A 24709-nucleotide genomic window follows, 5' to 3' on the forward strand; every position below is an offset into this window, starting at 1 on the left:
ATTACACCCTGGCGGATCTAAACTTAGTATTGTACGAGTAAGACCCGCCTGGACGGAATGATCTATGTCAGTTACACCATATACATGCGTGAGTACGGAATCGGCAAGGGGGTTGAGCATTTTCGAAATATACGAATTGAGACTAGACTCAAGAGGAGATTGGAAAAGGGAGAAAGAAATTTGAAACGTGCTGCGGGATTGAATTATGAGGGCCGAAATGATCTTGACGAAATTATATACTAGCTTTGAGTAGATTCACAAGGTTCCCAGACTTCCAACAATATACAATCATGCCTTCAAATGTACTGTAATAAATGATGAACAAGATTTTTCAACATTAACACAGTCAAGATTTTGAAGTGCCCCCTTAACTATCCAAGGGACTAGTACAAGTGAATGAAGTAGTCACACTCTCGCTATACGCACTCATCAAGCCGGTAATGGCAGAGTAAGCACCAAGACCAGCAAGAGCCAATGCACCTAAAAAGTAAAGGAAGTTGAAAGAACCGAAAATGATACGCTTTGTGCCCATGTTTCGGAATCCACGGGCCAATCGCTTAATACCTTGATCATGACGCACAGTCGCACCAGTGGCGGGATCGAAGCCCTCACCATCAGCCAAGGCATACTTGTGCATCCAAAAGAGAGTTGCCAGCATCGGAGGGAAGGTGTAAGTAAACTGAAGAATACAGAAGGCGGCGACGACAGAGGTCAGACCGGAGAAGCTAGGAATACCAGCGGCCAGAACAAAGGCAATAGCCCAGTAAACTGGAATTAAGCCGACCCACATGAACTTTCCAGCTTTGGTGGTAAGTGGAGGGCAGCGGAAGAATTCGACAAAGATATTGTTGTAGACAACCTTGACACCGATGTTACCGTATAGACCGGCAGCGATGACACCGGACAACATGGCGAACACATTTCCAGCAGTCTGGATACTGTATTTGCTGATACCAAGGTAGGTAGGGTTGATGGAGTACTGGCCCTGGTAACCGTACATGAAAAGTCCGTAGAGCATGTAGCAGAAGTAGATGAATGTTTGTGCGGCCCACATTCCAGACAGGAAGTCCTTGGGGCGCTTCATTTCAGCCATGAACTCGGGAAAAACCATCGCACCACCGTAGGCGAAAACAGCTTGCATAGCACCACTGACAGAGGCACTGAAGTCAGCGGGATCAGGCAGACCACCGGTCGTCATGACTGGAGGGAAAACACCATTGACTGGCTTGACTGAGGAGCCGTCGCCAATAGTGTACCCAGCGGTTTGGGTATAGGCCTTGGTGTTTGGAGGCGAGTGAGCAGCACCACCCATCGTAACAAAGATACATAGCAGGTTCAACCATACGGCAGCATTGGCAAACCATCCAAACTTCTGCAGAGTACGAATCTGGCCGAGGATGAAGCCAACAAGGGCCCAGATTAAACAGCAGATGATATAGCAAAGTTTGAACTTGGCTGCTTGAGACAAAGCCTCTCCGTTCGAAATAACAATCAGACCGACGTTCAGTAGAAGCTGAACACTTTGGAGGAAGTTGAACAGGTGTCGCATGTAAGGGCCGTAGAGTCGGAAGCCCATATCACCGAAGCTTCGTAGGGGGAATTGGTATGAGTCCAGGCCGAGGAAAGTGTCCCAAAGAAGATATCCGGAGTACGCAGCAAGGCCAGCAAATACAGTATAAAGAGCGACACCGGGGCTATCGATTTTTAGTTAAAAAGCATACTTATGAATGATGATACTATCGAAAGCTTACCCCCAGCCCATTGTCGCGAACGCGTATGGCAGGCCAAATGGACCCAGAATATCGGTTGTGATCAGGTAGAAAATTGCGCCACGGGTGGCAGTTCGAAGCGCCCGAGATGCATTAATCCATTCTTCGTCAGTTATAGTCCTGCGAGTTGCTGGGTCGCTAGTATTCAAGGCGGTAGCATCTTTAGTAACATTATCCGTAACTTTTTGAACGCCCCCATCACTCTTCGACGGGAAGATTATGGAGAGAATGCCCGTCTCCGGTGTTAAGAGCTGATCTTCCTCGGCACGCGTAAGTTTCGCATAATGATGATACTCCTCGAAGGTGACAGTAGTATCATGCAACTTGCGATGCTGTGGACGAACGTGACCACCAGGACTTTCCACAGACAAATTTTCAATAGCTTGACGCTCCTTCTCGTGAAGACGAGGATCACCCTCCAGAGCTAAATTCGCAAGTTGAGACATTTCCACCGTTGGAAAGGAGGAAAATGGAGGTGGGAGAAGAAGGAAAGTGAGTCAAAGGCAAAAGAGCCACCCGTGGGAAAGTAATACACGAGTAAGCCATTGTCTTATTGCATAAAGGCCGAGGTGGGGAAATTGGAAAGGCGTCGGCCGGGGTTATCGGATGGCGAGCGCATGCCGTATGCAACATCACAAGGGCCAATGAGCTATCCAGAAGCTTATGAAAATCTCGACCAGTATGGCGATAAGAGGCGTCTCAGGCGTCCCAAGGCTGCCGGGTATCCGGCAGCAGCTCCAATTAGGAATGGCGGCAACCCGTCATATTCGATGGGCCATTGCCTATTCGTCTATTCGTGGTAAAAAATTCGGAAGACCCCGAAATGAGATTATTCTCGAAGCCAAGTGAAGTTAAGCCTTGACGGGTTCATCTCAGCGAGTCTTAGCTTATTGGTGGCGGAGGGTGTGGCGTGGAGCTGGTGGGGACTTGATAGCGAGTCAGAGCGTACCGGGGGAGCCGTAGGGTGTGAACAGGGTTCAACATGGGGCGAACCCTCGTCGATACCTGTCAAGCTTTTCCAATTGCAAGAGTTGAGATTATGTAGTATAGGGAAAAAAGGTCGCGTGAGTCAGAGAATAAGAGTAAAAGTGCGCATGAGAGTAATCAAGAGATGTATCAGAATATACTATTGAGTTTCAAATTAAGCATCCATACTAGGTAGCAACTTTGAAAGACCAGGCAATACCACCCGAAATGCCTCGCTTTCCACCTTCCTATTCGGTGTTTCTCTTACTACTTGCTTTCACCAGATTCGAGACTAAGAGTATATTGGTCCACTTAAACCACCACTCTTCAATCTCCTAATCAGCGATTCCAGCTCTTTACGTTTAGAATTGACATTTTTCTTACCAATAAAATTCTCTACTCTTCGGAACCCCCGGATTTGGCCCCCGCAAAGTCTGATCATAATTTTATGGGGATATACAGTTTTAGTATAGATGTTGGAAGTTAATCGGTGCATGTTGGAGCTTCGTGATGACGATAGAATGGTTGATCCTTCAGAGCGGTTATAAACGGGACGCGGTAAATAGCGGCATTTTACCCTCAGCTTGAGGATGGGTAATTAAGATTTAGACTCTACTATAATAACGCATTGGCTATCTGACTGACTTTTGCCGAGATTGTATCTTTGAGCTCTAATTGTGGAGTACATTTGACATGACATCATGGACGCGACGGACTACATTGTGACCCCGATGTCGAGATCTACATAAATATGACTCTACAGTACTTAAGACGGCCCTCGGGGATTTAATCAAATCCTAAAATATTTCTGCCTTGTAAAGATACGATAGGTAGGGCTCTGCTGCTGCCCATGGTTCGTTGAAGGTTCTTGTTTCATCCTTTTTTTTTCAAGTTTATTAATGGTAGTCATGATTGAACTTGCAACTAAATCACAGACGCCTAGGTTCTCGACCCCAGTGGTATAATATATGCATAGTTAAACAAGTAATGTCGACAATACCTCACCAAATACAAAAAACTCCCATTTTTCGATGCCATGCATGCCAAAAGTCAGTTATTCTCGTCTTATGGATTTGAAAACGGCGGCTTGGGGTCCTGTGGTGGTCCCTGGGACTTCGATGATTCTTGATTCTGTCGTAGTTGTTGATCCGAAGATACTCCTTGGAGTGAGTCTTTTTCTTGGGGCTGGAGGGGCGCGTGGGGTCGTGGGAACTCCTCATCCCGGGGTAGATTCTGATGATATAGTGGTTCTGAAAGCCGCGGTTCTTGATCTCTCAAAGGTTCCGATCGGCGTACTCCTCCCTGGTTCTCTGGTGGTACTAGACGTTGGGGTGTTTGTTGATCTGAAAGTGGTTCCGAGTATCGTGGTGCGTCCTGACCCCGCGGTGCTGGGCTTTCAGTAGGGTGTGATCTTGGCGGGCTGGAATTCGGTTGCTTGCTAGAAGGTCGCAGGCTTTCACGGTATCTCGCCATTGGTGATCTGGAAATAGATTTGTTGCCATGCCATTGCGAGCTACCAGCAGTCTTAGATCGCGACCTGCTAACGTTCGATTGAGCTCTCAGGTCCATGAAATCGGTAGACATGGCTGTTGGTGACCGTGAATTGGCTGGATTTCCAATGATTTCTCCGGGGAACGGTTTTCTCGCCCAGACCCTCCGTCTGCAAGATCGAATCGTTAGCTTGGCAACAGAGATGACAATAATCAGAGCGATCTATCCACACTTACGCCTTGTGGTAACAGTGATATCTCCCTTGTCGAAGCTCGTTGCGTATCCTCGCGCAGAAGACATAAACTTCTTCTGTCGTCCATGGCTCGGGGCTACCGTATTTTGTGAGTAACCACATGCACCACCCTTCCATACCGCTCATCCAATGCTGGAAATTCATGACTCCCGCCTCCTTAATCCGTTCATCTTTAGGCCATGGCCCGATGGGCCATTTGTATACTCTCTCATGCACATCGACAAATCCCGTTCGTCGTATATTCGATGACATCGTGGAAATGATTGAACAAGAGCGACCGGCTCGCTCACCGCATGCTTTTAGCATAGGGCCCCACGACGCAAGGGCGCTATCTGGAGGCAAGGTGCCGTCGTCACTCTCTACGAACGGTCCGATTTCAAATTGCTCGAACCATCCACCGGGTTGTAAATTGCTTGAGGAATCTAGTTAGCCTTGAATTATGTAAAAAAGGTATGTGATCTGGAGTGGACAGGCATACTCATAGCACTGTTGATAAACGCGCTCCCATTCACCGGAATCGAAGGATCCAATCATATTAGCCATATGGATTAAATCGAATGATTCCCGCCACATCCACTCTTGAAGAATATCGTCGACTTCAAAAATACAGTTCGGGGGTGTCCAGTCAACGGGTGGAGGGTAAAGATCAACTCCGCGAACGTGACCTAAATACCTTGTTAGGTGTGCTGTTCGGCACGTGAGTTATGTTGGACTTACTATTAGGGAGCATATCTGCCACGTCTCTAGAGAGGAGCGTAAGTAGTTGATCACAAGTTTTCTGGGGAGTTTCAGGCTACTCACATAGCCCATGTCCCTCTCCCAGTTCCAATATCCAAGATTTGCAGGGAAGCATCTCGATTCTTCCCTACGGGTGATTGAAAGAGTGCATTTTCTTTATGATAGTTCAAAATTAAGTCAACGATATGCCTACAGCTGTCAGCGATCGATTGCTATCGTTTGGATGGAGAAAAGTGGTAAACCATACCCTGCTTCGTATGTTTCGAATTGTAGTTCATCGGATGGAACAATATACTCCTTTTCTCGGAGCGATTGGTATCTAATAGGTATCAAATTAGAATGTAATAATTTTCTGCTTCTGGCGACAAAGAAATTCTCACCTCCGACCATTCAAAATAAGGCCTTGATAGATCGACGATCCGATCGATGTTGTGTCTCCCCTGTGAGTGATGTTAGATCACGTGACCGTATCAAATCCGGACCGAGGTCCATGACTCGCAACATACGTTTGCCAATCACGATCGTCTGGGCTGTAAGCACTATCGGTTTCGTAGTAATCCGCATCCTACGGGGCTAATGTCAGTTGGGACTAGGGAAGAATTGGATTTGAGGTGGTAGGTACCACTGCAATCGGCACGTCGTCGGCCATGCTGGAGAATAGACGGAAAGAGAAAAAAAGAGCGTGTGTGTGGAATGGACTGGGGCGATTTTTGACAAAGCTAGCAGACGCACAATGTTGGATATTTGCGAGCGCAACAGGGTGCAATAACTACTAATATTTCATTGTTGTACCGTCCGCCAGTCAAGAGTGGAGTAGCAGCCAGGGGTGATTGATTTCGCTCTCAACGGAAAGGTCCCCGCACCCTTTCAACCTCCCTCTGGCCAACACACGAGCGCGGGTTATCTCGGTTTTTCTTCGTTGTTTCCGTAGTTGCCGATACTTCGAGACGTGAACCGGAATTATTGAACCCCAACTTGCGCATACAGTATCTGCAGGAACCGGGAAACGCTTTTTTCTTTCACGGTCGGGGGTTGTTGAAAGTGTCGGAAAGAAAATCACCATAGCTTCCGGGTGTACGAGGGTTGTGTCCAGTCGAATAGTGCAGATTCTTGGCTGGTAGTTGCGGCCAATAGGTTGTGACCGACCAGTGGATCCTTGGAAACCCGACACTCTGGGTTGGCCCCAAGCAAGCCCCTCCAGTGCGGACATGACGGAGCCAAACGGGCGGGTTGAACCCTGCTATAGGTCTAAGAAGATGTATCGACTACGTACTTTTTTATTTCTGTCCCGTCTTATGTCCACACAGATTCATATCGGCGATCAGAGAAAATATAGTGGGATCTTAATTTCAATCCTCGTCCGTGCTGATTCCAAGGCTGAAGGGAGGAATCTATCTACAGTAGCTCGTGCTCTCGGTAGGTTCAGAAGCGGAGAAATTGATGATCGCTAATCCCCGAAATATTAATTTTAATAATGATTTCTTTGAATGTGGGAGTCTTCCGCAGCTTTGGACCGTTAGTGCCTAGACCCCTGCTGCAAGTGACCTATCGACTGTTAGTATCTTCGTACTTTGTAAGGACGGATCTTTATTTGTCCTAAACCGTACAGCAACTGCTAGTTTTTCCATTAAGATGGATTGTAACGTTGAGCCTTGGAATTTCGGACAAGCTAAGCGAACATTGATCTTAATACCCGAGCATTCTCTTCATCATTCCAATACTATTGCCAGGAAGCTCCCCGCTCACATCAACCCTACCAATCGATCAAGGAGTAGAGTTTCAGAAAATACCACTTTAAAATTAAAGTAATTTGGATGTTGTTATGATGAACTAGATTTTACCCATCCTTGGAAATGATTTGGTAAGGGCTATTTCTAAGGTTGAGCTGGGACCATTGATTGCACATAGTTACTAAGGCTTAGACTAATATCGACCTCCAGAACTACTTCCAGGGTCCAAACCTTACATTCCTAATCCAGGAGGCTCTTTATCAATATCCAGATCTAGTTCCAAGTTTTATCAATCCCTTCATCTAGCTTACATGTACATTCTTCAGCATGGCACATCCCGAAACCAATCAGAGCTCGCAAAAGTCAGCAACACATCAGCATAAGCGGGTCCACTAAACCCCATTAGGTGGCCACCACTTACTGATGCTCGATAATGCTTCCATAATCGAATACGACATTTTCTACGCCCATCTCGAGACTTCAATAGCAACCCGGGAACTCTATATAAGCCCCAATTCCTGTACCTTCCCACAGATTTCGCTCTTCAAAAAAATACAATTCACTTCAAGCTTGTGCATCCTTGCATTATATCACTGATTCCCTCCTCGCCATGTCTAATCCACTCGCCCACGCAAAGATTGCCCTCCGTCGCTCTAGCGAACGCGGATATGCCGAACACGGCGGCTGGTTGAAATCTTTCCACACATTTAGTTTCGCCGGCTACATGGATCACCGTTTTATGAATTTTGGATCATTGCGCGTTCTTAATGAGGATCGCGTCGCTGCTCGGAATGGTTTCCCGACTCATCCTCATCGCGATGCCGAAATCTTCAGTTACATTCTAAACGGTGAACTTACCCACCGAGATAGTATGGTTCAAAAGGGCGCAGAAGGTACACAAGGGAAATCATTTTATAGAATGCATCGTGGAGATGTCCAATTTACCACGGGCGGAACTGGTAAGCAACAACTTGAAATTGGCTGCATGAAATTCCGACTCACCCATACTGACTATGTATTAGGTATTGCTCACTCAGAACAGAATGAATCCAACAAACCTGTTCATTTCCTTCAAATCTGGGCGCTTCCCTGGAAAAATGGTCTGAAGCCAAATTATCACACTATGACTTTCAGCGAGGAAGCGAAGAGACAGGGCTTTGTTCCCATCTTGTCTCCTCTTGCTGCTGGCCCTGAGGCTACACCTGCAGAAGAAGATGCCGCTGTACCGAAGATCCCGGAGACGATTCCCATTCATGCCGACTTTGTGATGGGAGCGGGTATCATTACCCCGTCCATAACGTTCAAGTGGAATGTTGGTGCTGGCGAGGTTGTCGAGGCTAAGAAGAAACGAAATGTATACATTCATGTGCCCATGACGAAGCAGGGGAAGTCAAAGGTCAAACTTGACGGTCGCGAAGATGCTATTTTGGAAGAGGGAGATGGTGCGTTTATCTCCATGGTGAATGCTGGTGATTTGCTTCAGGTCGAAAGCATTGGAGAAGCAGAAGCGGAAGTTATTGTGCTCGATAGCAATTAGAATAGCCTTATATTTAATTTGTGAAGGATTTAAAATCTTTAAAAAAAAAAGTTCAAGTTTATGAGCTTAAATCTATCGAATACCCGGATACTCCAAAGCCGAGATTGGATTCTTTTCTTCTTCCAAGCTCGCCAAATCCTTTGAGATTGCGAATATTCTCACTCGTAGTCGTATATTTGGGCCATCATGGACCCCCAAGATGTTAAGCCGCTGATGTCAACCAGCATACCTATCATTCCAAGGTTAAGCCGGTTGAATTCCATGCGACGTGGTTGGGATGCAAGTTAAGCATTTCGGCCCTACGAAGTACGCATTTCTACGATTTACGGCCCCATTTTCCAAGAGTACTCCATATTACCTACTGTAGTTCCTTCCCAGTTGATGAGTTTCTCAATTCGTCCTGCAGATCCTCTGACGTAGCCCTGGAGCGACCCCGCTCCATATCCAATCTAGGGAAGATCAACTTCAACAATCGGCAAAGTTGACTATTCAATACTTTATTTACGCAGAAATTTGTGCAAATAGCCTAATTCGTCAGTGGAAAGTATTGGCACTGTCCAATTGTGTTTATCTCTCCTGACATAGTAATGAGCATCCTCACTCAACTCCAGTCGAACCCACTTCGACTACGATGGAATCTTCCTAAGTAACTTTCTTCACAATAATGACGTTTTGCGCTTACTGCCCCAAACAGAAAATAAGCGCTTTAACTAAGTTGCCTATTTGGCGATCAGTGGCTGCTTGATTATGCTTGCTCACGGAATACGCTATTCGGCATTCGGTCGCCACACGTAAATGAGGAACAGAACAGTATTCCGTACGGCAGACGGCCTGGGCAAGTGGCCCGGGCAGTGCATCGCGATCAGCCAACTTCTTCTGAACTGTATAGGTTGGCCCCCAACACCAACGCCACCGACATCTTTATTTTATTTAAACAGCGAGCTTTCTGCTCCTTTCATTCAATATACAATATCTCAATTCAATTCAAAATATTGAAAAATGACTGCTTACGACTATATTTCTCTGGCTACAAAGCCCTCGGCACAGTTGTGCTATAAGTTCCATGCTGCAACTGGAACAACGAAACCTGTACTTCTGGTCTTTTTGAACGGAATCGCTTTACCCCAAACATCATGGGAAGACGTCATTGCTCGGTTGCATGAGAATTCCCCCACTGGGGTTCTTCCTGCAATGTTGACCTATGATCGTTTCGGCCAGGGCCAAACTACCGATCGGGACCCTGTTGATGAAAATGCTGTCGATAAAGAGAATGGTCATTCTTGTCTCGATGTTGCCCGCGACCTGCGCCAATTGGTTACTCAAGTCTCCGAGGAGAAAATGGGAATCTCAGATGTCAACGAACTCCAATTAGTGCTTGTCTGTAACTCGATCGGTGGCGCAATAACCCGACTCTATGCACAAGAATACCCCGGAACTGTGGCTGGAGTTCTATTCTTGGACAGCGTCGTTGCAAACTCAGACTTCATGTCTATTTTCCCTGATCCAGATGCATCTGACTTTGATGCGAGCACACTCCCAGTTGGTGTGACAGTCGCCGATATTCAAGATGCCCGAGAGTTCACTCAACGCGTTCTTCATCCAGACAACGGAATGAAGGAGGGTCTCAGTCGCAAGAACCTGAAGGGACTTCTTCCTTATAGTGATGGGCCGCAGCTTAAGGGGCCCGGAGGACATGGTCCTTGGGTTACTGTGGTCGGCCATGAATTTAACACATTTGAGGCCGAGTCAGGCGCTCCACCTATGATCAGTCGGATGTACTTGAATCCACATTGGTACACTTACAACGAAGAGTTGACGCAGATCACGGAATCTGAGCGAAGTAAGGGTCCGCTCCAGGCCCCTGGGTCGGGTCACTTTATTCACAAGGACAACCCTGAGTTTGTGGAGAAGGAGATCCAAGAGATTCTGAGCAAGGTACTGTGAAGTTCTTGCTATTTGATGCAATTCAATGATGGGATATGAAATGGCCGACCGTGAAGAGTTGGCTTTTATTGATGTATACCTAGCCTGTAATTATAGACTTTTATTCCTCTTCAATCTAGATACTTATATTCAATGACAAACATTATTTCGCAAACATACATATATTTGTTTATCTATTTATTTGTTTTTTGATTTCTTTTAAAAAGAAATTTTAAACCGAGATAGTTGTTGGGAGTCGGAGATCTTAACTCGACTAACGGGGGTGTCATGATTTTCTTCAGGGAGATCTAGAATCTCGGGATGAGATTTAGATTCTGCCGAGTCAATCCCGGAAGAGACCATTGCTGCTTTCCGATAAAGACCCAAGTGGTCTCATCAACGAAGATTAGAGTCGCTGCTTATGGTGCAGTAGGTTCAATCCAATCCCAATCGGGTTTAGATCGGATTGCTTAGATAGGTTGTCGGTCCGGAAGGTTCAACTTCCAGTGGCCTGATGGTCAATTATAATCCCGATAAGATGATACGTCAAAGCAAATGACAGCCTTGAAGCTAAGGGAATAATTACACTGCAATCTCCCCGGAATTAATGGACAAATCATGATCTTGCAAATGTGGCCCACATGGGGTTCTCTCTACTTGAGATCAGGCGAGATCCCGGTTGCTCATACTCCCGTATTCCGAACGAGCACGGGGTAATCATGTCGATGTCTGTTGCGGTGGGCTAGTATAGAATTGAATAGATAGATAGGTTTTTCTAGTATGTCTGTTCATTTGGTATGAGTATATAAATGAAACATTTTCCCATCGGCATTTTTCAAATTACATTACAGCCCACAGGCCAATTAGCCATTGATTCATTTGTCAATTCGCCCTAGCAACTCAGAGTCCTTACCTACTTTTCACCTCCTTCCTCTCCAATATCCACTCCAAAATCTTTACAAAGAATACCAATCGCCTTTCCTTCAAAATGAGTACGGTAGCTCTCGAGCCACAGGACCGCAAAAGAGATGCCGAGTTCAAGCAGGCATTGCATGGGAAAACCGGTCAAAACAGCAACTCATTCATGAACATTATACACAAGAATAAAGATGCTCAAAAACTCGCCGTTGACGAATACTTCAAGCACTGGGACAACCAAGCCGCCGCCGATGAGACCTCCGATACCCGCGAAGCAAGACGCAAAGAATATGCCACCCTCACCAGACACTACTACAATCTTGCGACCGACCTCTACGAATACGGATGGGCACAGAGCTTCCATTTCTGCAGATTCAGCAAAGGCGAGGCATTTAAACAAGCTCTGGCAAGACATGAGCATTACCTCGCATTGAAGATGGGTATCCAGGAGGGTCAACATGTGCTTGATGTAGGCTGTGGTGTCGGCGGTCCAGCGAGAGAGATCGCAAAATTCATCGGCTGCAATGTTCTTGGCCTCAACAACAACGATTATCAAATTGAACGTGCTACCAAGTATGCACAGAGCGAAGGTCTAGCCGATAGAGTCGGCTTCACAAAGGGTGACTTCATGCAGATGGATTTCCCGGATAACAGCTTCGATGCAGTGTACGCCATCGAAGCGACGGTGCACGCTCCCAGCTTAGAAGGTGTCTATAGTGAGATCTTCCGAGTTTTGAAGCCAGGTGGCGTCTTCGGTGTTTACGAATGGCTTATGACAGAGAGCTATGATAACGATGATCTACGCCATCGCTCTATTCGTCTGGGCATTGAACTTGGAAGTGGTATCAGTAACATGGAAAAGGTCTCTGTTGGTCTTGAAGCAATGAGAAAGGCTGGCTTTGAGCTTGAGCTCAATGAAGATCTTGCTGAGCGGGAAGATGAGTTTCCGTGGTACTGGCCTCTTAGTGGAAATCTTGGATACATGCAAAGTATTTGGGACTTGCCTACGCTCGTTCGGATGACGCATTTTGGGCGTGGGTTTGCACACAGACTTGTCGGGGCTCTTGAAACGATTGGTATTGCGCCGAAGGGGTCTCAGAAGACTGCCGATTCGCTTGCTGAAGCGGCGGACTCTCTTGTTGCTGGCGGGAAGGATCATCTGTTCACGCCTATGTATTTGATGGTTGCGCGTAAACCTATGGTTTGAGCAGAATTTATGCCTAGTATCTCGGCGCTACGGATGGAATTTCAGGTGGATTTGAATTTTGTTGAAAGCTAAGAATTAGAACCTAAGAATTAATTGTTACTACTCATCCATCACGTTTATGTTATTATTCATGAAGATAAAGTTACTCTTTGCCTATTTAAAGGTTGCCCTATGGTTTGTCCTTATAACAAGTTGCGTAGAACAAAAATATCCGAGAGATGAATTACAAGTTGGAAACAATATTTCTCCATACTTTCATATTTGTCTCTTAATAAAATCTCCGAGGGGGCCGTTGTCAGTGAAATAAAGACTAGCTCTAATATTCAACCTAACCCTTTAGCTCCTCAACTTATAGGTTCAAGTGACCTATGAGCGTTGCTGCTCTTGAAAAATCCGATAATCTCAGGCACATCCTCAACAACTGTCGGGCTTGTAGGATTCCAACCCAGCCTCTCCTGTGTCTTCTTGCTCGATGCAATGTTATCAGCCGTGGGGCCGAATGCAAACCATCCGAAATGCTCCTCTGCCTTCTCCGGAGCGAGACCAACAACGGGAATCTCAAGTTGGTCACCAATCGCAGTTGCAATATCCTTCAGCAAAACACCCTCTTCCCCAACTGCATGAAAAACAGACCCAGGGTCCGCCTTTTCGATCGCAAGTCGATAGATTCTAGCCGCGTCGTCCCGATGACCAGCACACCAGCGATTCTGGCCTTCAATATATGCCGAGACACCCTTTTCTATTGCAGCCATCACAAGCATGCCTGTAAATCCCGAGCTTCCAGGACCATGTGTTGTAGGAGGAAGGCGTACAACACTTGCGCGGATGCCCTTTCTGGCAAAATCTAGACAGACGGCCTCTGAAGCACCGCGCATCGCAGCTAGCGGGTTGGTCATGTCAGGGCTTGTGTCTTCGTCGCACAATTTGCTTCGATAAAGCATCATTGTACCAGATGTAATGACAAGAGCGCGATCACCACCAGCCTCAACAAGGGCCGATCCTAGGGCAGTGATTGCAGCCCGGTCAATGGCGCAAGAGCCCGTCATGTCGGCAAAGTTATGCACGAAAGCAAGATGAATGACGGCGTCGCATTGAGATGCACCTTGCTTCAGAACTTCTAAATCTTTAATATCACCATGGAAAGCCTCTGCACCCTGGGCATTTAGTTGTTCAGCCCCTTTGTCGCTTCGAGTGAGACCTAGGACTTGATGTCCTGCAGAGAGAAGTTCCTTCACCACGGCAGTGCCGACAAATCCAGTGGATCCGGTGACAAAGACACGCATCTTGAATTTGAAGTTGCCGGTATATAATTGTAAGATAAGACTTTTGCGGCAAGGCAAAAATGTAAAATTGGAAGATCTGTCTCGATGTTGGTTCTTGGACGGGATTGCTCTGACCTTTATAGCCCCAGAGAGTTAATGGTTGTTCCATCCATACCAACGATTAAAGCTAGCTTGTCGGAGTTAAAGAGACCGGAATCCATATTCATTCCAAATTTCTTTTTCCAGCATACGATGTAGTGTAAAAGAAAAAGTTGAACAGGTGTACTTGCACGTCAAAACACCAAATGTGGATCTTTCACGAGCCAATAAGAGAGACTCAATTCCGAGCGGAGGTAAGTGTGGGCAGTGACCTCACTTCGGAGATAAGAAAGGAACGGAAATACGAGCGCCGCTCAAACGATCTCAGTAATCCCTTAAAGAACGATCAAGCATAGCAGAGCAAATTGGATATCTTAGAAGTGTATCGTCTGACGAGATGTGTTTGCAGTAAGAATCTCAATCGGAGATCCATGTCTTGCTCAATAAGAATGAACCACATTATTTGACAACCAATCCGGACCCCAAAAAAAGACAGCACAGCCAGATAACACCGATCATGGGGTCTGGTCCTCCGGGTGTTGCGAAGAGACAGCAATACAGGCGTCACTCGCGGTATGGCTGTCGTAATTGCAAATTGAGGAAGGTTAAAGTATGTTTAATCAACACCAAGCTATCACTATGGTTAAGGGTCTAAAAATCCGATCTAGTGCGATGAGGCAAGACCACAGTGCTTGAGATGCCGTGCTTACGGCGTCCAATGTACTTTCACCCATAACACCACCGATCTTCAGCCACTTCTAGAGAGCCGCGAGCAAAATAATCCTAAATCAAATCATCCCGATTCATCGCCACGCGCAAGCATTACCAATGGTATCTGGGCTGAGGATGGAATGTCCTTTTTCAACTTGAACTCGCACGACTGGGGTCTTTTTAATAAATTTCGATATCGAACTGTCTATTCCCTCGGAGGAGATGCGCTTGTGCACATACACGAAAACCATATGTTGAAAGCAAGCTTTTCCGTAAGTTTCATCATTGAAAATGCCTCATCTTTTGTAATTTGAAATCTAATGATAGCTTTCGCTGACCACTACTTCAGTGCCCCTTTTTACTCCACGGTATACTTGCGTTGACAGCTGTTCATGATCGCTACCTTGAGATATCTTCAAAGCGCCGCTCTTTGATAGAGTCCCACCACTGGTCTGAATGCACGACTCTTTTTAATAAATGGCTGGGCCATGATATTAAGGAAGAGCAAAAAGATCCTATATGGGCTGCTACCGGAATTCTCAACATTCTAGCCTTCTCATCCATAAACGCGTCTTCTCCAAGTGACGCATGGCCACAACTCTCGCAAGATTCATCTGATCTGGAATGGCTGAGTCTAGGAACCGGGAAAATGAAGCTATGGAATCTTATAAATCCACTAAGACCAGGCAGCGTGTTCCGAGCCATGTGTACAGCATTGATACAGATGCGCGCGCCCTTACCTATTGAGGGCACCGAAGGTACTTCCAAGGATCTAGTACAGCTGTGCAGAATGGGTGATACATCGACCCAGGAAAATAATTCGTATTTTCAAGTCGTACATGGCCTTTCTCGACTTTTAAGGATGCCGCAGGGGACCATCTCCATAGGAAACGCTCTTATGATTTGCAATTACATGCATGGCCAGTTTGAGGTGTTGTTGATGGATAAAGACCCGATTGCTCTCTTACTGCTTGGTCTTTGGTATGCTAAGGCTAGGGGAGTTATTTGGTGGATTGATTTCCGAGCTAGGTATGAGATCCCGTCAATTTGCAATTACCTACAGCGGCACTATGGTGGCAATAACCCCATCCAAGCGTTGATTCCTTGGGATGGAATTATTCAAGATATCAAATAGTATTTATTGCCCCTCTAGAAATGTTCAATAAGGCTACAAAGTCTTCAGCTCTACTGTGAGTTGCACGTTGATGGTCACACATGTGGCATACCCTGTTACTTTAATTCATCACGGTAGCAAGAAGAAAGGGATTCATACGTCTGAAATCATATAATTGTAGGACAGTAATGGTGCCCTGTCTTAGACTGTACGTACATGTTAAGAGATAGCACCTCTATATCAAACTCTTTGGTCTATGGTATAAGTTCAAGAAGAGCCAGCCCAGAGGTCGTTTGGAACATACAGCGGCATAGTATCCTCCCATCTGCTTTCTGTCAAAACAGTCATGTTGGAGCCGTCAGCTTCCATCTGCATGATAAAAGGATACGGTTGCTGGTTATTGTCATAAATCATGGCCTCATCTTGGAATCCATACATGCCGGTTGCCCAATTGATTTTGCCATCCTGTGTCCAAGTTGCATGGGCATCATTGCAAGCCAGTTCCGTAAGTCGTTTAAGATTGTTACCATTAACATCCATCGTCATAACATCATAGTTGTCATCAAGGGGACCAGTAGCAGGCCAGCTAGTTCGTCGAGTAAAGACGATACGGTTCGTACCATCAAGGGAGAACATAGGGGTGTTATCCCACTGCTGTGTCAGGACCTTAACATCTCCGGTCTTCAGGTCCATACGTCGCAAACCCAAAGGAAACACTTGCTCACTGTTATAGTCAAATTCACGCCAGACCAGCCAACGACCGTCAGGGGAGATTGTAGGGAAGCCTGCATTTGTAGTGCCGTTGGTGATTTTTCTTGTCCAATTGCCACTTGAAGAGACTAAGAAGACCCAACCCGGGCTGGTATATCGGTATTCAAACCAGTCGCCGAGGCCAACAGCCAAAACCTCTCCATCGTCACGCCATGAAGCTTGGAATGTTCCATTTGTGTTGGTGTGGGTAGTGAGACCTGGGAATCGCGATCCATCAAAGATATCCTGCTTACCAGAACCATCCGGATTCATGATCACGAGTGAGGAGTTCTCTGTCTGTTGCGAAGTATACGCCACCTTGCCACCCTTGGACATGCGTGGGAACACATCAGTAAAGCGGTACTCCCATTCCTCGTTCCAGCTGTAGAGCTTCTTATCAATAGAACGGACAGGATCCCATTCAACATGCTCATATATCATTTTACTGCCATCGGGCGACCAAGATGGAGAGCGGTAGCGACCAACCAGTGAGGTACTGAGGTACTTAGAATCGAGCTTGCCATTCGCCTTGCTTGATGTAAAGTTTATGGATCCCGGATAGGTATCATTGGTGAGAATGCTCTTCGTGAGGTATCCAATAGTAGTATTGTCAATGTACTGGGGGAATATCTTGATTCCACCAGATCCAGCCGAAGAGTGCTCGATGCGGTTTTTTCCCGTCTTAAAATCAACAGATACAATAGCTGTGTTTACATCGTAGAAGGCGGGCTCGGAAACTCGAGCATAATAGGTAAGCTCGGTAGAAATCTCATAAAAGACGACACGGCTGCCGTCCGGCGAGAATTTCGGTGATCCCAAGCAGTAGCCAGTCTTGTTTGCGACGCGACGGAAGTCACTACCGTCAGGTCGAATAGCATATATGGATAGTTCCTGAGTATGTTCCCATCCACTCACGTTGTTATGACCTCGCCAATGTGTGTTGCGATCGGAGGTAAAGAGCAGCCAGTTGCCATCCGGAGACCAGGCTGGTCGGAAGTGTCCATCAGGGAGGGTCCAGTCTCCAGCAACATCGGTAGTATTGGTCACATTCCAGAGTGACCCAGTCTCTAGGTTTTTAATCCAAATGTTGCTCTTGTGGTTGTTCAAAGTACCTTGAAAAGCAACAAGGCTACCGTTGGGCGAAATAGAACCGGCGTCTTCCACATGTGGTGTGTTTGAAATAGGCTGTAGATCTGTACCACCGGCACGAACGCGGTACAGGTCTGACTGTCCGTCACCAGCACGCTCACTCGTGAAGACGATCCACTCGCCATCAGGCGACCATTGTCCGTGGTAGTCAAATGTAGTCTCGTTCCCAAGAAGAAGGCGTGGCTCAGAGCCGTCGGAGTTGGCGACGTATAGCTTTGAAACACTCGGGGCAATGCGATTCATTAACATAACACCCTTCTTGTCTTCAATTGGCATGCCCCGGGGCACGAATTCGGATTTAGAGTCATCGGACTGTGCTTTCGAGGCGTATGGACAGGCTCCGGCGGCTTTTGCCTGAGTAGCATATGGACATGTGCCAGCCACAGCCAATCCGCAGAAAAGCGGAGCGATAACGGTAGAAAGCCTCATGGCAAAGCGTTCAAAATGTGCTGTTCCGATTAAGCCAACATTTGAACAACTCGGAAATACATTCGGTCTTTATAAGGCTTCTGTCTCCCCTGATAATTGAACTGTTTCTGCGGGGCCTTCTTTCCCCAGGTCTCCTCTCAGCACCAGATAATACTGTATGCACAATTATGTCCAATTAAATTTTGCACATTCGCAATCTATTTCCACATGGGGATATGAGCATCGTTGGATCGTCGGATCATTCCTTCTTCGCACAACTCCGTCCGAATCCCCGTCGGGAATATCTGCGATCGACACGGGCGCTCCCTGTTACAGACAACATTCTGCACAGCGCCTCCATCGCGTGGGAAACTAATTCCTCGACTTCTGCTTGGTTTTCTCCTGCCCCTTGTCAATATTCCAATGCATTATAAGCAGGGGCCTTAATTTAATGGACCCTGCTGACGTAGGCGGTTCGGTCGCCTCAAAGCACATAGATCGCTCCTGTCCTACAACTCCGAGTCTTCAGCTTCGTTTTTGTGGGGTCCCTTGGTGGAACCATTGGATCTCAGTGACGCGTTGGAAAGGAGACCAAACTTGTTCCATCCACGGACTTTGTTGCTGAGTCCGTTAAAGGATCATTTCATTTCAGCAGGATGATCATAAGTCTTTTAGGCAGATTTCTCCGACGGAACTTGATTTCACTGTTTCAAGCACGTTTATCATTTATCGCACGGTCATTCATCGGAGTGGGGCAAATGGTGCGGGCAGGTGAAGAGAACGAGGAAATGAATCTAAGAATTGTTGGATTTTAATGAAAGATGTAAAGTCAAAGCAACATAAGCGTCCTTCGCTTACGGTGAGGATTGGCTTGGCCCTGCAAGCCAAGCCAGGCCAAGCCGGACGGGCCGAGTTCATCAGTGGATCGGCTAAACGATTGGAAGACTCGGTCATTTCATTGATGATAGGCGTGTGGAAAGGTAACTCTTAAGCCGTATCTCTCACCGGCCGTAAAATGAACTCGGGAATAGTGGCCACGGGTCTGCAGAAAGATCATTGAGGGAAATAGCAGCCTAATAATCATCAGCCACCATTTCTGCCCAGACAATCGATGATGTCGAGTCGTCTTTTTATTCCGAATCAGGGGTTTGCTAGTAAGTTATTGCACTTCCCAATTACGTGACATCTATTATTTGAAGTAGTATTCGCTTTCCTAGAGTTTCACGTCTATATCTTCTATATAGCGAAAGGACTATGCGATGTGGCTACAAGTGGGACGAATTCTCGGGTTTAAGTGTTACGTATGGATCTCAATATAGCTAAAACGAGATTAAAGTTATTCAAGTTCCAGACTCACAGCACTTCCATAATCGTGATTCTATCCATCGAAGATTCGCAGCCTGGGGAGGAACCATCTCATTGTCTAGTGATATTAACAAGACGAGGGGTCTTCTCTTATACTTACGCAGGGGCTGTAACAACGTTGATGGCACATTTATTTAGGGCAACATAAATCGTCACTGGAGTTGAGCCCAATGATCGAGAGATTAACAGCATAGAAATTGTTTTCTGCACATGGGGCGTGGGCCATTAGGTGAAGTTTGATTCAATGACGCTGCGTTCCTCGGCTAATACTTACTCCATCTACTATAGCGATGATCGGGAAACCCCCCTTTGGCCATAGATAAAATTTACCGCATATTGCACTGCTACTGGTACTGTAAGCTCTACTACGTCAATAGAAAACCAAGTAGAAAGACTTACGGAAAGATATATGAAGACATGTCTTTTTTCCCTAAATAGTTAAGATTATACTAGTAAGTTCATACAGAGAGAAAGAAAGATGGATTACACCTCGAATGCTAACTTATTCTTCTCGTAGCTTCGTTCGTATTATCGAACATCAATCAGTACCTCTTGGAGTAACTTTAACTCCTTTTCTGGCATATCCTTCACCCGAGCTACTACGGGGTTAAAGTATGCAGAGGTTTCGGAGCGAACGATGACGGGGACAAGGATGATGGCAAGAAGAAAAACACGAGAAATACATACTGCACTGTCCATAAGCATAAGCTTAACAAAGACGCTGGTCTTCCGAAGGATTCAAGGACATTGAGCTGCGATGAGTTTCCCTTTGGTGGGACCGAGGGTGGAGACTGGGGTGCCAAATACAAACCACACAGAGCCCCCCCGACTGCCAATTGTGTGCCCGTGTGGCAACAATCATTGCAAAGAAATTTTAACGGTGAGTCTCTTTACCAGTACTTGTTTTGCTTGTATAGGTTGACTGACAGCTTCAGCGCTCTTGAGTGGTTTGTACACCAATGTGGCTTACTTCGACCAAGATGAAGATGACACCGATAAGGATAAAACGAAAAAGAAAAAAAGAAGATTGGAAAGCTTGGTCCAAGAGGATGCTTAAAGGTACCCTAGACAAGGATGGATCCCCGGGGGGAGCGAGGACGATGATACACCCCCACTCTTCGGACGTCTGACGCGATATCCAGAGCAAATTCCTCGCGCTCACGGTATTGATTCAGCTGTCAGTTCAATGATTGATTCACCATCAGAGTTTACTATTTGATTTACTGACAATATTTCAGGAGTGGGAAAAGTCCGGTCGAGCATTGGGCTACAATTTCAAACGCAACTTTACAATGGCCTTTGCGTACGCGACGAGTCTTTCAAACTCGCCGGATCAATGGGGCAAGATGACATTGACCGATTCCAAGATCGGTAAAGGGACCGCAGACACAGACCCTTCGCGTGTCTTTTGCGCGATAAACCTATTCAATCAGTCAGAAGTCTATCGATACGGAACTGGTAATGAGTATTGTCGTGACTTGCGCAAGGGAAATAACGGATGGCGCGACGAGCCAGGTATGTTCACGGCTCTGCTGTCTTTATTGATAGGTTATATGAGCACAGCTGACGCAATTCATTCTCAAGGCTTTGGAAAACGCCCTGAATATTCCAAGTGCAAGGTTAATGTCGCTGGGAGCACCTTCGACGACCAAACGCGCCCTGTTTCGTTCGGCAAGCGTGACCAGGATAAGTCGATGAGCTGGAATGATCCATGGGGAATTGAAAGTATGTGACCTCGACTCCTATATTTGGATCAAACTAACCATATACCTTCTTTTCCAGGTATTGAGATGTTAGACGAGGAGGACGAGGCCCCTCTGTGGGACGATGTGGACTGGGCAAACATGTTCAACCCCGGAAACACGAAGTTTGGGCATGCTGCAGATTCAAATTAACCTAAGCCGTCTTGTCTTTAAGGGCCAGATATACTGGCTTGAGTACAATGAGACCTTTCTTTATTATAACTCTTATGTCTTCCAATTCACTTTATACCATTTTCTTTTCTCTAGCACGCGACTCAAACCTATTTTTCAGGGTGCCTCCTTCACCAGACGAACGTGACTTTATATCTACTAAACGTATTAGCTTACAGTCTCAGGTCTTCAAAGCCTGAGAGTGTATGGGGGGACCACAACTCTTTCACCCTCACGATAAGCAGGACCGAGTTCTCCTTTCTCAGCTTCAAAGTCCAGTCTCCAAAGATGCTCAAACCAAGCGCCGTCATACATATTCTCCGTTCCATCCTCCACCCGCCATTGCCTGACCACATTCCCACAGTCGTCCAAAAACACATGCAACAAACCCCCTCCAGTCACCGCAACCTCATCCTCCACAAACATATGGGCGACAACAGAGTCTGCCTGATAAAAAACGTATGCCTCAAGAGGGTCTTTATCCCAGCCGCCATTTTTGGCTTGCCTTTTCGCGATCTTGAGACTCTCCTCTCTGAACTTAAAATTCACAGGCTCATTTGCGACACGCTCAGGAAATATTTCCAGAGCAGCTGCCAAATCCAGGCCACTGAAGATACTTTCATCGTCAAGCACAACCCCCTCTTCAGTAACCCATTCAGCGTCTTTATTGGCAGCCCATAGAGCATCATGACCCTCTTCATTTGTGTAGCATAGACGGAGCCAGCAGCCTACATCAGCACCGGTATTATGACTGTAGATACGCAGTGCTTCTGGCCTTGCATGCCGAAGAATATCATCTATTTGAGCTTGAGTAGGAGGGTGTGGTAATGTTTCTGGTTGATAATCCTAATAATTTGATACTCGGTTAGTTAGTTCAACTTTGTGGTCTTTTACAAGGTATAGAGTGTATTCACTCGTCTTCCTTCGAATTACAATGCGAGATATTGGCGTAAAAGCCTTTTGCGACGGTCAGCCGGGGATTCATTGGCGACTGAGGGGTCTGGGTGAGGTTTGTCCCATTCAGAAATGAAATAGACATCCAAGTGAGGCTCCCCCCCCCCCCAAGCAGGCACCTCGGGGTTATCGAAGTCAATAAATTGGAGTGGCATTTTTGTCTTTGTTTGCCTCGTGGTGTGGGAGATGTAGGAGGAAGATACACAGAGGGGAAACACTGCGGCATACATAGTCCAAGACTTGGCCATTCTATCCGTGGAAAGGATCGCTGCGTGCGCTACATCGGGCATAGCGCTGTTCTAGCACCGCAGTGGTCCCTTTTACGGGCACGTTCCGTTATCCTTCCAAGGGTCTAATGCATTGCCTTTTGTGTTTCTGTCTATGTGTCTCTTTTGATCTCTGTTTTCTTTATTATTTTCCGTATTCCTTTTTACTTTTTACATCTTGATATAAAACTTTGTGTAATAGACTAAGGAGCTAAAACGGTTTATATAAAATTCAACTGTGTAAATACTTATTCTGTATAGGTTCGGTCTTGATTGGTGTTAGGAGTAATAGTATAATGTAGCTAAGGTGTATTATTGTAATAGGGGTTGGCCTGTATTATCATTATTATTTATGCTCCAGGAACTGTATTGCCATTGTAGCTTTCTAATTCGCTGCTAGCTAATTTGTCCTATCCTTACCCGACCTCCAAAACAGCTCACAAGAGCTAGTACAAGTATATGAAAAAGATAAAAGTGGTTTATCAAAGATTTGCCTCTAGATGCTCTCTTTATTCCTTTCAACTAGCCTTGGATAGTAAGAGCCCTGAAAGAGTCAGAAAACTTGTGATATCCTATTCCTACCTGTACTTACTAATTGAGAGCTCAGGAACGACTAGAACCCGGAGGTGTCTGCGGAAAATATAAAAAAATGTACATCTTATGTATTACCTGAAGATTTAGGTGAATAATATTCAGGTGGGTGAATATCTGTCTGAGCAGCCCTGAAGAGTGTCGAATAGAGCAGCGAGCCGCCTATGCTCAAAACGTCGGTAGCCGTGGGCGCTAGGTGACTACTGACATACTTACGACTGTTGTATGTTTTCGCTTTTTGTTCTTTTTCTCCTTGTTAAATTTAGCGGTTGAAAGTAGGAAGAGTAGGAAGACAGTACTTGAGGTGCTGACGAGGGTTATCTAAGCTATTGGAGGCACATGCATGATGCCGCGTCTCCCATCATGTGACAAGACTACCGGTGCTAGACTTGGCAGAATCAGCATGAAGGTCGTTCTTCCCCACTACAGTACCTAAGTTGTTCGACTCCGTCTCCACCAGCAAGAAAGGTCACTTACCTCCCATTTTCCACTGACAACCCACTAACTATATATGGCAATATCTCAATATCTTATCTGCAGGGTGATTTGGGCGCTCAGAAGACACGTATATATATATCGAATCTCCAAGTCTATAAAAACAAAGGTATAAGTCTCAAGTTTAATATATTATATTATATGACTCAGGTGGGTTGGTATCTTTCCCTTCTCAAGTATTTTGATCCTGTCGGCCGATCATAGGTAGGTTGGGGCCTGAACTTTACAGTCTCCTAGTGGTAGATCACATATTCAAATAGACTAGTTTATGTATGTGTGATCGTATCAGATAATGCTGGCACCAATCAAACCCCTGCAGATTTACTACGTGGCGATGTTTGTACCCCTATAATCAGGTATGCCGCCGATAAATAAACATAATTGAAAGTCTGAGTCTATATGCCCGAATATTTATTGCGCCTTTCGGCAAGTTAAACCAGAACCTTAACCTCCCACTTTTTCTCAGCAAACCGATTCAAATCATACTTCTCATATCCATCCGTTGCACATAGACCAGTGCCTAATATATACTGTTCCTCAGATCACCAAGATGCCCCAGCGGAAAAGATCCACCAAGCCTAAAATCGAGACAAAAACTTGCGATCTATACCCCACTTTACATAAAGACGTCTGCCAGCTCCTCTCGGAAGCAGACCTGCCCCGATTCAAGTTTTATCCAGTCGACGACCATGGTACCTGTGAAAAAAAATTCACCACAAACATCATGGGCCGGTTCGTATGCGGGAACAGCAAATGTCCGGCGACTGGCTGGTCGAGCAAAAGAATAGCGATTATTATTCGACTATACCCTGGCTTTCGATACAATGCCAGAGTATATTTCCAACGCTGCCAGTCCTGCGAGGTTCTGAGTCGCCCAAAACTGGATGACTCCTACGCAGATCGAGTTTCTTATCGAATCAAGAAATGGAGTGGGTTAGAGATGCCACAGATTCCCTGGGTGAAGAAAAGGAGTAAAAAGCCACATAATGCCAGGCTGTGTGAAGGTTGTAAGGATGGCCAGTGCAAAGAGCTTAGATATGACTAGGTTCAAGTTATTCCTTTGATTTAGCAGTATAATATATGTTCAACTTTGCAAGCAT

At 46.0% G+C, this 24709-nt stretch overlaps 10 protein-coding genes across 10 annotated transcripts; 5 read left to right on the forward strand and 5 right to left on the reverse strand.

Moving 5' to 3' along the window:
* Positions 1–367: 367 nt before the first annotated feature.
* N7478_013245 (putative amino acid transporter) lies at positions 368–2215 on the reverse strand (the record flags this gene model as incomplete). The annotated part of the gene is made up of 2 exons (XM_056929455.1): positions 368–1694; positions 1752–2215. The coding sequence occupies 2 exons, from the start codon at positions 2213–2215 to the stop codon at positions 368–370; spliced, it is 1791 nt and encodes a 596-aa protein (XP_056772817.1).
* Positions 2216–3800: 1585 nt separating this feature from the next.
* Positions 3801–5866, reverse strand: N7478_013246 (class I SAM-dependent methyltransferase; the record flags this gene model as incomplete). The annotated part of the gene is made up of 9 exons (XM_056929456.1): positions 3801–4395; positions 4463–4891; positions 4958–5144; positions 5197–5222; positions 5281–5406; positions 5465–5536; positions 5598–5657; positions 5724–5782; positions 5840–5866. The coding sequence occupies 9 exons, from the start codon at positions 5864–5866 to the stop codon at positions 3801–3803; spliced, it is 1581 nt and encodes a 526-aa protein (XP_056772818.1).
* Positions 5867–7557: 1691 nt separating this feature from the next.
* On the forward strand, positions 7558–8484 carry N7478_013247 (pirin family protein; the record flags this gene model as incomplete). The annotated part of the gene is made up of 2 exons (XM_056929457.1): positions 7558–7906; positions 7970–8484. The coding sequence occupies 2 exons, from the start codon at positions 7558–7560 to the stop codon at positions 8482–8484; spliced, it is 864 nt and encodes a 287-aa protein (XP_056772819.1).
* Positions 8485–9483: 999 nt separating this feature from the next.
* N7478_013248 (alpha/beta hydrolase) lies at positions 9484–10428 on the forward strand (the record flags this gene model as incomplete). The annotated part of the gene is made up of 1 exon (XM_056929458.1): positions 9484–10428. One exon carries the CDS (start codon positions 9484–9486, stop codon positions 10426–10428), a length of 945 nt encoding a protein of 314 aa, XP_056772820.1.
* Positions 10429–11395: 967 nt separating this feature from the next.
* N7478_013249 (sterol methyltransferase) lies at positions 11396–12532 on the forward strand (the record flags this gene model as incomplete). Its single annotated transcript, XM_056929459.1, has 1 exon — positions 11396–12532. The coding sequence occupies one exon, from the start codon at positions 11396–11398 to the stop codon at positions 12530–12532; it is 1137 nt and encodes a 378-aa protein (XP_056772821.1).
* Positions 12533–12876: 344 nt separating this feature from the next.
* Positions 12877–13815, reverse strand: N7478_013250 (SDR family oxidoreductase; the record flags this gene model as incomplete). Its single annotated transcript, XM_056929460.1, has 1 exon — positions 12877–13815. The coding sequence occupies one exon, from the start codon at positions 13813–13815 to the stop codon at positions 12877–12879; it is 939 nt and encodes a 312-aa protein (XP_056772822.1).
* Positions 13816–14410: 595 nt separating this feature from the next.
* Positions 14411–15739, forward strand: N7478_013251 (Zn(II)2Cys6 transcription factor domain-containing protein; the record flags this gene model as incomplete). Its single annotated transcript, XM_056929461.1, has 3 exons — positions 14411–14503; positions 14562–14876; positions 14954–15739. The coding sequence occupies 3 exons, from the start codon at positions 14411–14413 to the stop codon at positions 15737–15739; spliced, it is 1194 nt and encodes a 397-aa protein (XP_056772823.1).
* A 246-nt stretch (positions 15740–15985) lies between these two features.
* Positions 15986–18046, reverse strand: N7478_013252 (TolB family protein; the record flags this gene model as incomplete). Its single annotated transcript, XM_056929462.1, has 1 exon — positions 15986–18046. The coding sequence occupies one exon, from the start codon at positions 18044–18046 to the stop codon at positions 15986–15988; it is 2061 nt and encodes a 686-aa protein (XP_056772824.1).
* Positions 18047–20682: 2636 nt separating this feature from the next.
* N7478_013253 (uncharacterized protein) lies at positions 20683–21285 on the forward strand (the record flags this gene model as incomplete). The annotated part of the gene is made up of 2 exons (XM_056929463.1): positions 20683–21115; positions 21173–21285. The coding sequence occupies 2 exons, from the start codon at positions 20683–20685 to the stop codon at positions 21283–21285; spliced, it is 546 nt and encodes a 181-aa protein (XP_056772825.1).
* Positions 21286–21492: 207 nt separating this feature from the next.
* N7478_013254 (uncharacterized protein) lies at positions 21493–22412 on the reverse strand (the record flags this gene model as incomplete). The annotated part of the gene is made up of 2 exons (XM_056929464.1): positions 21493–22149; positions 22377–22412. 2 exons carry the CDS (start codon positions 22410–22412, stop codon positions 21493–21495), a joined length of 693 nt encoding a protein of 230 aa, XP_056772826.1.
* Between the last annotated feature and the right edge of the window lie 2297 nt (positions 22413–24709).

The sequence above is a fragment of the Penicillium angulare genome (assembly GCF_028827245.1).
Source record: "Penicillium angulare strain IBT 27051 chromosome Unknown utg000012l_segment0_segment0, whole genome shotgun sequence".
NCBI classification, from domain to species: Eukaryota; Fungi; Ascomycota; class Eurotiomycetes; order Eurotiales; family Aspergillaceae; genus Penicillium; species Penicillium angulare.